The sequence below is a fragment of the Aricia agestis genome, chromosome 4 (assembly GCF_905147365.1).
Source record: "Aricia agestis chromosome 4, ilAriAges1.1, whole genome shotgun sequence".
In the NCBI taxonomy this organism is placed as follows: Eukaryota; Metazoa; Arthropoda; class Insecta; order Lepidoptera; family Lycaenidae; genus Aricia; species Aricia agestis.
Window position 1 is genome coordinate 22,268,898 of NC_056409.1, and position 13,279 is coordinate 22,282,176.

General features: G+C 39.2%; 1 protein-coding gene across 2 annotated transcripts; it reads left to right on the forward strand.

Annotated features, from left to right (window-relative positions):
• Positions 1-2,657: 2,657 nt before the first annotated feature.
• On the forward strand, positions 2,658-10,772 carry LOC121726010 (hippocampus abundant transcript 1 protein). 2 transcript variants are annotated; one of them, XR_006035472.1, is made up of 2 exons: positions 2,658-5,251; positions 10,762-10,772. XR_006035472.1 is itself a non-coding variant. In XM_042113226.1 (1 exon), the coding sequence occupies exon 1, from the start codon at positions 2,795-2,797 to the stop codon at positions 4,247-4,249; it is 1,455 nt and encodes a 484-aa protein (XP_041969160.1). In that variant the 5' UTR covers positions 2,658-2,794; the 3' UTR covers positions 4,250-6,207. The 2 variants fall into 2 exon arrangements, 1 of the variants encoding a protein (XP_041969160.1); XM_042113226.1 differs by lacking the exon at positions 10,762-10,772 and having other exon boundaries at positions 2,658-6,207.
• Positions 10,773-13,279: the final 2,507 nt, after the last annotated feature.

Here is a 13,279-nt window from a genome sequence, read left to right on the forward strand (position 1 = left end):
TGTTAATTGTGATCTGTCAGCTGGGTTTGACGTAACGCAACCAAACTACTTAGGTCCCCGATTTGCAAAGGAATCAACTCCTCTGATAGTACCTATGTATAAGTAGGTACTTAACTAAAGAGTAAATATACACCTTCTAAAAGAAATAAACACCTTCTAAAGGATATCGACCTTTGAAGGGAAACAGTCACAGTAAGATACAGAAAGCGAGCACGCAACCCTCATGAATCACACCCGGTCATAGAACTTTCCCCTAAGCTTTATGGTCGGTTTATGCAGATGGAAAAAGTCCATCTGGGCTTCGGGCGCAGCACCATCGTGGATCAATCACCTTTGGTTCAGTGCACACGATGCCTGGGATATGGCCATACAAAGACCCTCTGCAAAGCAGAGGAATCAGGTTGCGGGTACTGCAGCGGTAACCATTCCGGCCGCGAATGCCCGGAGAAAAACAAGGGCAAACCACCCACATGCATAAATTGCAAAAAAGTGAAAAAGGGAGGAGAAGACCTGGCACACACTGCATTCAGCGAATAATGCCAGGAGCGACAAAAGTGGGACAGGATAGCGAGGTCGCGAGTATCTTACTGCTAAGGGCAACGAAGAGAAAAAAGGGTCAAAAAATTATAATAGAAAATATGGGCAGAAAAGTTCGCTCAACATCATCCAGGCGAACCTCCAACGCTCCAAACTGGCAACAGCCAAACTGTTTAAGGCAGCACAGGAAAAAGAAACCTCAATTGCACTTGTCCAAGAACCATACGTTGGGAACACAGGTGTAATGAAGGATCACCCAGGCATGCAAATAATCCAGTGTACCTTGAATCGCCAAAAGCTGGTGAAGGCCGCAATAATTATCTTCGGTGACTTTGCGGAAATCACCCACGACTCTCAATTGGTTACCGAAAATATTGCAGCCATCACAATTAAAGCTGGAAACACCAGAATAGGAGTGCTGTCCATCTACTTAGAGCCTGATCAAAACATCGACCCTTAAATACAACAAATAAAAGACATCTGCCCAAAACTGCTCACTCAAAACATAATAATAGGAGGAGACGTCAACGCTTGGAGTCAATGGTGGGGAAGCAGAATAGAAAACCGCCGGGGACAAGAATACAGTGCATTTCTGAACGAGATGGACTTTCAAATCCTTAATACCGGGAAAACGCCGATATTTGAAACCTATAGAGGTGACAGGCTGTACGAAAGCGTATTAGACGTGACCTTCTGCAGTTCGCCACTTCTTGAAAGGATAAGTGACTGGAAAGTTGACAGAAGTTTAACTTCCTCTGACCACAATGCTATAGCTTTCAAGATAGGGCTCGATAAAGAGCTAGAACCAATTAAGCTAACGTCGACCCGAATCTATAATACCAAGAAAGCACGTTGGTCAGAATTTAGAACCCAGCCTAAGGACACATTGTTCCAAAAATCCATCACACCCCAAACAGTGTCGGAAATAAGTAACCCACAAGATTTGGAAGAGATCATAGCTGTCTACATCAGTGCCATCCACGATGTATGCGAAAGCACCATCCCAAGACTAAACAGAAAAAAGCACAAAACAACACCACCCTGGTGGTCACCTACCCTAGAAGAGCTAAAAAAGGAAACTCTAAGAAAAAAGAGAAGAATTCGGAACGCTGCACCGAGCCGAAGGTCCTTTGTAATCGAGAATTATCTCAAAACAAAGGACAAGTACAACAGGGCAGCAGCAAATGCAGCCACAGAAAGCTGGAAGGAATTCTGCTCAACCCAAGACCGCGAGAGCATGTGGGATGGGATCTACAGAGTACTGAGGGGAACAGCGAAAAGGCAAGAACCGACGCTGCTTAGGGACAGCGTAGGAAATACGCTCAACCCGCAGCAATCAGCGGACCTTCTCGCAAGTACATTTTACCCTGAGGACTCTGTGGAAACCGACCAATAACACAATAGCTCACTTATAACATCTTACTTATCGATATCCTCGACAAATATCAACTGAGTGTCCCATCGCTATAGACCGCCATGTTTAGTTCTTGGCAATATGGCGCCAGCCACACTTTTTTGTAGTTATGTCGCTTCCATCTGTTTCCATAATCATTGGTAGGTACTAATGACAAATGTGAAATGACGACAGTAGACGTCAAAACTCAAATAACAATGACAATCACATGATATTTTTTTGGGAATGAGGCCTTTCTGGGCTGTGATTTTTAATGATGAATGATCATAGATGATTGATCAATGATCTCATTGATCACAGTCTCACCCCACAGATCACCATTGTGTATAATTTAACCATGGAATTAATATGTACTACGGTTGTACTTAATACATATTAATTCCATGAATTTAACAAACTACAGTCTGTCAAGAAAGTGGAGAAATTAAAAAGTGGCAACATTGTAGTGTCATCCCTTTTTCTTAGATTGATTTGAAAGAGATGACACTACGTTGCCACTTTTTAATTTCTTCACTTTCTTGACAGACTGTAATTATTTTCTTAAACAATTAACAAATACAGTTTACTATCAAAAATGTAAATACGAACTACGAAAATATTATAAAGCCTAGTGGTGACTGGTGAGATAAAATAAAAAATGAAAAAAAAAAAGCAATAAATTGACTGTTTTTTTACAAATGGCAACAAATTTATTGAGTTGTTTTTCAATTTTCAGTAATTTTTTGACGTTACATGTACTTGCTCGTTTTCACAAAGATTCCTATTTCCTTCAATGTAGTGATAAAATATTCAATATGTTGCTAAATAAGTAGTGTTTTAGGATATAATCGATCATAAACTTAAATGACGCCTACGAAAACAACAAAATCTGAAGTAGAAATGGTAATACGAAACAGAAAAACTGTTATGAAAGACGGGATCATGACAATGTCGGGCATCGGTGAGCCTTCCGTTTTCCACGCTCTGGTGGTGATCTTTTTGGAGTTTTTCGCGTGGGGCCTGCTCACGATGCCGATAATCTCCGTTCTAAACGCAACATTTCCGGATCACACTTTTCTCATGAACGGATTGATCATGGGAATCAAAGGAATCTTTTCGTTCCTCTCCGCTCCGCTGATAGGAGCGCTCTCCGACGTGTGGGGGAGGAAATTCTTCCTGCTGGTGACGGTGTTCTTTACATGCGCGCCGATTCCCCTGATGACTATCAACACTTGGTGGTTCTTCGCCATGATCAGCATCAGTGGTGTGTTCGCGGTGACGTTCTCGATCGTATTCGCGTATGTGGCGGACGTGACGACGGAGGCGGAGCGGTCGCGAGCGTACGGGCTGGTGTCGGCCACCTTCGCCGCCAGCATGGTGATCTCGCCCGCGCTGGGCGCCTACCTGATGGACCTGTACGGCGAGGCGCTGGTGGTGGCCGCGGCCACGGCGGTCGCGGTACTCGACGTGTTCTTCATCATGGTGGCGGTCCCGGAGAGCCTCCCGGAGAAGGTGCGCCCCAGCGGCTGGGGGGCGTCCATAAGCTGGGAGCAGGCGGACCCCTTCGCCGCCCTGCGCAAGGTGGGTGCCGAGAGAACGGTGCTGATGCTGTGCGTGGCCGTGTTTCTGTCCTACTTGCCGGAAGCGGGACAGTACTCGTGTATATTTGTGTATCTGAAGCTAGTGATGGGTTTTGGTGTTGTGCAGGTGGCAATATTTATTGCCATTGTTGGTATTCTCAGTATTGCAGTGCAAGTCGTGCTCGGATTTCTAATGAGGCATCTCGGTGCTAAACATACAATAATGGTTGGGCTGCTGTTCGAAATGATGCAGCTAATGTGGTACGGCTTCGGCAGTCGCACCTGGATGATGTGGGCAGCGGGAGTGCTGGCCGCCCTGGGCTCCCTGACCTATCCGGCAATAAGTGCCTACGTGTCGGTGAACAGTCGAGCTGACAGACAAGGTGTGGTTCAGGGCATGGTAACCGGTGTCCGGGGTCTATGTAACGGGCTCGGACCTGCCATGTTTGGTGTTATTTTCTATCTTTTCCATGTAAATTTGAACGAAGACCACACTGTACATGATGGAGGTGGTGGTAAGCCTGACGAAGAAGTGTATGTCAGGATGGTCCCGGGACCACCTTTCGTGCTGGGTGCCCTCCTCGTTATATGTGCGTTACTAGTTGCATCATTTCTGCCAGAAGACAATACAGTGGGTGTGAGGAAGTCTTCTCCCGATTTACGATTCGAGATGGAGCATGGGCACCGCGTCGCCGGCCCTCTGTCTCCGCTGATGGCTCCCGAGTCTGCTGCTCTCTAGCTAGCGGCCAAAGCCGGCCGAGCGGCCAGCGTTTAAATCTCAGGGACGTGGGCGCCTTTGGGTGTCAAGAAGATTGCATTTATGAAGGTACCAAAGCGAACTCAGTGGAAAGTGAGTCACGACTTCATTATAAACATTCCTGCTTAATCCGTTTTGTTTGCATAAATGAATACTTCAAATTTTTTAAACTTTATACCTATTTTTGTAATAATTTGGCTGTATAAAGCGTGTACATAATATGATACATATTTAAATTAAATAAGGTCTTTTTAAGTTAAACATTTTTTGTTGTAGCATAATGTCACACATGCTTTCACAACAAACATAGTGTATATTTAGATTATGAAAATGGCATGAGAGGATCATGCACTGTTTGACAAATTGATCAATTATAACACTAATATGTATATCCTGAATAGGAATTTAGAGTGTAACTTTAGAATAATTGTTGCAAAATTACCTACATGTAGAAAATCTATATTTTCCAGTAACAATAAAAAGCTATATTTTTTACAGTGTAACATATTTATATTAGAAAATTTAAACGATCTGACAACATAGGCCTCTCATTTTATAGCTTTCTAATAAAAGTTCCTCAGAAAATTAGTCGATAATAGTGATTCAATATAGAGACGCTTGGCAAAAATAGCATCATTATGTTTTTCGAGAAGTAATATTTAACTAAATTAATTTTTATTGCCTTTTGTTCACTCACTCTCAGCTTATGCTAGTGTTGATAGGATCAAATGGTTGCCAACTAAACAAGGTTGTGAAGGTAGGCGGCAGCGGGGTCGAGGCGGGTCACACAGTGTTTGTATGTAATGCAAACACTGTTATTGTGCCAGGGGCGGGAAGCTCGAGAATTGCAAGTTTCTACTTAATGTGGCCGTTGGTGATATACACTGGAGTTCTGTTATCAGTATTGTTACACTTCTAAGTCTTCAGTAAAATATTACTTTTTACTTCTAATTGTAATGAGTCTTTTAAATTGTCTAAGTGTAAGTAATTAACCATTCATAAATGGTTTAAAATGGTTGCTACTGTTATGCAAACTTGTTAATTTTACTTAATTGTTATTTAAAATGTATCCCTATTGTTTTCGAGGGATAACATTATTCTAATTAAGTACTTGTAGGCTATTAAAATAAACAGTAGAACTCGGACAGATCGTTATAAATACTTTTTTTAATATTTTTCAACTTCATTTGTACTCTGCATTCTCTGAACACTTGCAATAATGACCAGTATCAAGTTCAAATTTTGTGGTCAAGGATGGCCTAACATGTATAACATGTTTTTAAATTTTGTTATTGTTTTAATGAGAAGTACAAATCTTAAGTGATACATTAAAAAGTTGTTCATATCGGAGACCTTAAATTGTGTGGGTACAGCATGTAACAGATGTTATAATATTATTTAGGGTAACATATTATGGTATGAAATAGGCATGTATTTACTCAGCAGTCACCATCTAATAAACTATAAAGTATTAAAATAACCATCACTGGGCTTAAATAATAATAATTTGTGGTGAGGACATGTAATATGATAATAGGAGGTTTGCCCTATATTTTGTTATTTCTGTGTCCTTGTTATTTTAAATCTGCGGAAATAGCCTCAAATTTGACATATTTTATCATTTTTTAAATTTTAATGATATACTTGTATAATAAATTGTTATGTTGCCCTTGAATATAGTGACATAAGACATTGTGTAACAGAAATACTTAGAGTTCTATTATCGAGGGAGAAACAAAACAAAGGAATGTAAATATTAGTCCCACACTTCCTTTGGTATTCTGCTGCAAATGGACAGAACCTACAAAACTGTTCAGAAAAACAAATTGTTACAACGTTAAAACGAGTATTAGTAATAAATTGCAAATGAGTGAAATCAATCTGTATTGCTCACCAGAAGATGATATAACATTAAATGTAAATAATATTATATGGAACTAGTTTGCTTTTTTATTGGAATCTCCAATCTGCTTTTAAGGCGGGCATTAATCTCAATCCAAAACGATCACTTTGCACACAACCAAAGACCAAGCGTATACACATCGCAATAAGATTCATTTTAGCTTAGCATAAAACTGTAGTCACTCGAGCGGATCTTCTCTATTTTTCATGTTTTTTTTAAATATCTTTGGAAATAAACATTAAGAAACAAAATTGTTCGGTTAAAGAATTTAAATATAGATTTACTAACAATTTATTCAAATAAAATGTATAATTATCCTAGTTAATACTTATATTTCGATGAAATAGATTTTTATCGGAGGTGAGTTTGTAAATTAATTACAGCCAAAGTATAAAGTTTTATTAAAATGTTTATGGTTTAAGGTATTTTAAATATTGTGCTTTATACCTCATATTTTTTAAAACTTCGTTATTATATTGGAACTAGGTAAACCGGAAGTCGCGGAATAACAAATTGGGGTTTATCCTCCCCTTAATAAGCCGTAAGTTATATTTTTTAGGATATAATATGATTATGGACAACACACTCCACTATTTGGTTTGATACCTAGTAGCCCCTCTATAGTGGGTATCGCAGACACAATAGATTTTCAATTGTTATGCCGCCTCCGTGGTCTAGTGGTACAGAGCGCGGCTCTTGACTCGGAGGTCGTGGGTTCGATTCCCGCGTTGGAAACATGTTATTTCCAAGTGGTTTTGTGGTTGGAACAATGCAGGCTGATCACCTGATTGTCTGTCAAGTAAGATGATCCATGCGTCGGATCACGGATGGGCTTTTAAAAAGTCGGTCCTGCGCCTGATCTCTCGCCAGTCGTGTCGGTCAATCGGTCAAAGGAATAGAGATTAGAGAGTGCTCTTGTGTACTGCACACACTTGAACACTATAAAATTACTCCTGCGTAGCTGGCCTGGTTTCAATGAATCCGGCCACCGTCACCGAAATCGGTGTGGGAGCTATTATTATTAATTGTTATGCGGCAGCCGGCTGCCGCTTGGGGATTGGCGGGTTATAGAGTGTAGATGGTTTAGGTATGTATCAATATCTCCCGATATAACTAAATTGTACATAAATCGATAGTAATAATTGCTCTCGTAGGCACTACTCACTAGGCGCCAGTCATAAGTGTAGTGTAGTGTGAACTGTGCAGTACTAGGGCTCGATTTCCTCAGATGAGGCAGACGCCAGACGGACGAATACTGCCAAAGCTGTTAATTATACGGCTGTGACGTAACATTAAAGGCTGGTGCTAAGGGAAATGTATCAAACCTGTGGCGTTCCGGCATGCGGCAGCGCGCTTCGTGCTGTCGGCCTTCACGTGGCCTTCACCTTGATGCATAAGTTACGTCGTTCGAGTGTGTGTGGTGACTGGCGGTGGTCGCCTATCGCTTGTAGCCTCACTGGGAAACTCATTTCAAATGCAGGCTCTATTAATTAAAATAATATAATGCGAAGAGTAAAGGGAAAGTGACCGGCCGTGCCTCAGCCGCGAACTAGGCTTGCGATGGCCGAAGGTGACCTCTATCATACTGAGTCAGTACTGCTGACTGAGTGGCTATATTAGGCGTTTATGATGATAGTCGTCCTAGGAATTTCGTTACTCGGGAAAGATTTTATTCCCATGCGTCTTGGTCTCTCGAGTGTCATTTGTTGGTCATTTATGAAACGATCGTGTGCATCCGTGGCGGATGGCCAATGCCTACTAGATTTATAACAAGTGCTTAACTTTGACCTTTAACTTGAGCGCATCTCATCGCTCATTAGAATTATCACATTAAAACCGGTCGTTCTAAAATATCAAATCCTCGAGTCCTCGAGTAATAATTATACGTCTTATGCAATGGCTCATTCTCATCTTTTAACAAACCGGTTGCTCGGAAGTAACGTCTTTATCCCGGTAGAGTGTAGACGGTTGGCGTTTTGCGGTAGCCTAGACCAGTGTTTGATGTTTCCGAAACTTGACGGGACCGCGACCCATCTACAAGAGAGTTTAAAGTTTGCGGCCCACCTTGTGTCATGAAGACAAAAAGCGGTATGTTGCAGCCGCTGACCATATTATCATAATCGTCAGCCTACTGACGTTCACTGCTGGACTTGGGCCTTTTCTAAAGATCCTCACCACACCCATTTCAATCAAAAAATGTACCGTACGTAAGTACGACAATCGTCCTATAGTTTCAGGGCCCACCGAAAATCTATCAGTGGGTCGCGACCCACACTTTGGGAAATGCTGGCATGGTACCAGTTTGAGCAAACTTCAAAATCCACAATAAACTTGGAAGCTTGCTGTACTTAAGTAGGTATATTAATTTCTTTTTACACTCAACAGTCAACACGCATGCGTTCAACCATGTTGGTCAGAAATTCTGTGGTAGTTATTTGTAGAATTTTCCATTTTCCATTGTGGGCGAAGTTCCTGACGTCAACCACTTATGTGAAAATATAAGTAAACGACAATATTTTGTTCCCGAGAGTCCGTGACCCAGTTGCGATGGCTTACACTGTGCCAGATTATGGTGTTCTCTCTTATGGAAGTTCCATATAAAAGGTCGACTATTAGCTGATGCGATAAATAATTATTTGTCTCATGAATGTACGCGAATAAACTAATGTTTGAAATATTAGCATCCACGATCATCGGGATTTATACATACCTACTCCGTTTTAATACATTTTGTTCTAAATGTAAACAAATGTCTCAGATAATTCTACCAATTTAAATACTTGATATAAATATGATTGCATTTTTTTGTGTTTCACATTTTGGTTCAGATAATAAATAATACCTAAGTATATAGATGAATAAGAATAATTATTTCACGCAAAATATCAAAGTTATCATGCGACATGCTATCACATCGACGTCGTCGTCGATAAAGCGCTACAGAAGTTCCCTTTGTGAAAGCTTTCGACTGACGAATGAACACTTCATACAATGCTGGCTTTCATAACAGGGACAGCCTTAACGTGGCGAGCATTATTTTAATTTGATCCGCGATTCCAATCCATTACCTGACAACAATTATAGGCGCTAGCCCATGAAGCTAGTATATAAAACAATACATATTTTCCAAAGTCACGTTTTTACACGTGATGCTATGTAACTTTTTTATCTTTTTATGTATCTAGTACATGATACGTATTTACAGCTTATTGTTATCAACTCAACTAAAATATTTTGGCAGAACTACCGACTACGCCCGTTATCAAATCCTCGAAGCAAATATAAAAACTAATTATGTAGGTACTTACTGATAACAGTTTACAGCAGGTACACGGGGGAAAAGGAAGTTTCCTACATAAAGTTAATATACCTAGCGGAATAGAGCAACAATCTCGAGCTGTCAAACGAAACCAAAATTGGTTTTCATCTGTGTGAAAAATATGTGTACGTATGACACTTACAAAAGCATGATTGAACATGAATTCTATAAGATTAAATTGTCAACGTGCGGCACGTGCCGACTGGATGTCAAAAAAGAGTGCTGCTGTCATGTATCACAAGTCTCTTTTTACCATGCAATGTTACTGATAGTGACATCTCTCTTGCTCAGGCCTTTGTTTCTCTATTCCGCTAGGTAAGTATATTAACTAAGGTTTCCTACCAACTCAAGTTGTTTTGGCAATAGTTCAAATGAAAGCATTAAAACACAATACCTACTAACTATATATAGTAACTGTTAAAAATAGAGACTATCGTTGCCTGCAGCTGCAAACTCTACAATAGTTATGTACCTAGGTACTACTTAATAATTAAGTGTTATTTATTTAAAAAAATACTTTGTTATTTAAGTAAGTATATAAAATTACCTGTTTGGGGTTGGTTCATGTTGGAACATTTTTTCCACGAAAATATTGAACGCTATTATATTCCGCGTTCCGAATAATTCTAAAAATAGGTACCTACCTACTAAAGGGAATACCAAAGACCAATGAAGTCATAATGTTTCCGTAGCTTTATTTACCTACTTAGTTAAAAACATGGACGTAGTTAAAAGTACAAGTTGTAAGCGAGAAATATAACGCTTTATGAGGCATGACCATCAATAGATAATGTCGCAACTCGCAATTATAGATCTACCGTTGGTTGCTACAATAACTACCGTCACTCGAAAACTTGCAAGCGAAATGTTCCAAATGAGTTGCTGCTGCCTGCTGCTATAGTCTTTGAACTCATGAGCCATTATGAGTTTTCTTGGACCTCTAGCAGTATGTGACCATTCACACGCGTTTAATTTAACGTCAGTACTCAGTAGGTATTCTATGTTACGTGTCACGTGTCACGAGGACCATGACCATTTGTAGAGGAACCATAACGATAGATTAAACTAGGGGCTAAGCTGTCGAGGTCCTGTAATATTTCGCTGACATTAGTTAACAGAATATTTTCCATTAGTCTGCAGCCCAGTAAATATCCAGCTGGCCTATTCTGTATCGTACATTTTTGATTTTGTGAGTCAATCACTGAGTTAGTAACGAAACGGAGGAGTGAGTAACTCTCTTTTGTATTCACTATGCACAAGTTACCAACTGAGTTGGTATGGTTTCTAACCAAATCTTAGTTAATAACTTTTAGGGCAGAAGCATGCATTTTGCCTTAAGAGGAGTCCACACCGCCCTTTTTTCCATACAAACGTTGTCCCCTGTTTCCTCCCTGGATAATGCTAGTAGAGTTATAATTTTTTTCCTGAATATCTACGGCCACTAATACAATGTCCCTATGTTTTCTTTTTTTTCATAATTTAATTATTAAATAAGATATGAACGTTCAAAAACCCAAAAAAAATGGCCAGATTTTCCGCTGTGTGCAAACGTCCAGAAAACAGATTTGGCTAGATTATACAAAAAAAGCAAAACATAGGAACACAGCTCAAGGCTTTTTTTAATATTTAATGAAAAAAGTACTTAGATCGGTTAAGTTTTGGAGAAGGAATCAGGGGACAACGAATCGTTGATTTTCTGGATTTTCTGCAGTTGTCTCTATCGCGTTCTGCGGTATAGGCTCGAGGTAAGGGAGACAGCTATAGATATTACACGTACTTTTTTTTCATTTCTCTAGCCCCTGGTGTATCCTCTTAAGGCGAGGATAAACCCCAATTTGTTATTCCGTGACTCCCGGTTTACCTAGTTCCAATATAATAACGAAATGTAAAAAATATGACATATAAAGCACAATATTTAAAATCCTCTGAACCATAAACATTTTAATAAAACGTAATAATAATAGCTCCCACACCGGTTTCGGTGACGGTGGCCGGGGTGGTCGGAAAACCAGGCCAGCTACGTAGGAGTAATTTTATAGTGCCCAAGTGTGTGCGCAGTACACAAGAGCACTCTCTATTCCTTTACTCTCATAACCCAGTGGGACGGAAGACCGCCACGACCGGCGAGAGATCAGGCGCAGGACCGACTTTTTACATGCCCATCCGACGCATGGATCATCTTACTTGGCAGACAATCAGGTGATCAGCCTGCATTGTCCTAACCAAACTTGGAAATAACATGTTTCCAACGCAGGAATCGAACCCACGACCTCCGAGTCAAGAGCTGCGCTCTATACCACTAGACGGAGGCGTTAATAAAATTATAATATTATTAATAATAAATTAATAAAACGTAATACTTTGACTGGAAGTAATTAATTTACAAACTCACCTCCGACAAAAATCTATTTCATCGAAATATAAGTATCAACTAGGATAATTATACATTTTATTTGAATAAATTGTTGGTAAATCTATATTAATATCTTCTGAACCGAACACGAACGTTTTTGTTTCTTAATATTTATTTCCAAAGATATTTAAAAAAAAAAAAACATGAAAAATAGAGAAGATCCGCCCCTAGTAACTACAGTTTTATGCTAAGCTAAAATGAATCTTAGTTAGTTCCTAACTACCATTAAATATTATGTATTCACTAAAGCAAAATTACAGTTCATTATTACAAACTCAATGAAGTGACTAACCCATTTCTAACAACTGCTAAACAACGATATCAAATGCTGCTAAAGAGTAGTTTTTTCGTTTGATTCCAGCACATCAAATAGGTAGTTAATACAAGCCATTATATTATTATAATTTTAAATATTTGTCGTAGCCCGTAGGATGATTTGATAAATCGAATTATCGCGAAAATTCTAGGGATTTCGCGAAAACACGGATAATTAGATAATGCTGTTTATATTTTTAATTTTTTCTAAAAAAGTTAGGTTTTTTGCGAAAACACGAGTTGCCTTTTGTTAGTAAGGTTGAAAAATGTAATCACCATTGTCTAATTATCCGTGTTTTCGCGAAGTCCCTAGATTTTCGCGATAATCCGATTTATCAAATGATCCCACGACATAAACATTACCTAGGTACTTGTTATTGTAATATTAGCTTACTTCTTGTAAGATTTTCTGTAATTTGTTTGTGTGTGTGCAGATGGTGATTGGCCACTCAATACTCATGTAAGAATCACTATCATGTATGTGACTCATCGACAAAGTAAATTGCGCGTATTTAAGTACCTACCTAAGTATCTACGTAATCTACGTACGAAAATAAAATATGTTTCTCAAATTCTTCGCACTATAAATTGGTCATTGCCACCATTAGGTTACTTACATAAAATAATATTATTATTTCACACAGAAGTAAAATCTAAGTAGCGGCTATAAGCGAGAAGCGACTACTTATAATATTTTGCTCGACTTATTTTTACTGAATTTTGTCCTAAGTTCAACCCTCAGACCAAATAAAAAAAGGCACTGATTTAAAGGGGCAGTTGTAAATAGCAGTTTTGGTAAGTTATAAATGGCACGTTTAATAACTAGTTTAGCAGTTAAAACTAAGCTACTAAAGTAAATAAAAATGAGTAGTAAGTAAATAAAAAATAATGAAATGGATCATTGAAAACATTATTCAACAGTAAAATAATTAAATGAGCGGTAAAAATTAATGAATGAGCGGTTATGCACTATCATGTGCATGCGTCGGCGACGTATGCACTATGGACTAGGTACGTCGACAGTCGCCACTTATGCCACGAGTCACGAATCACGATTCACGA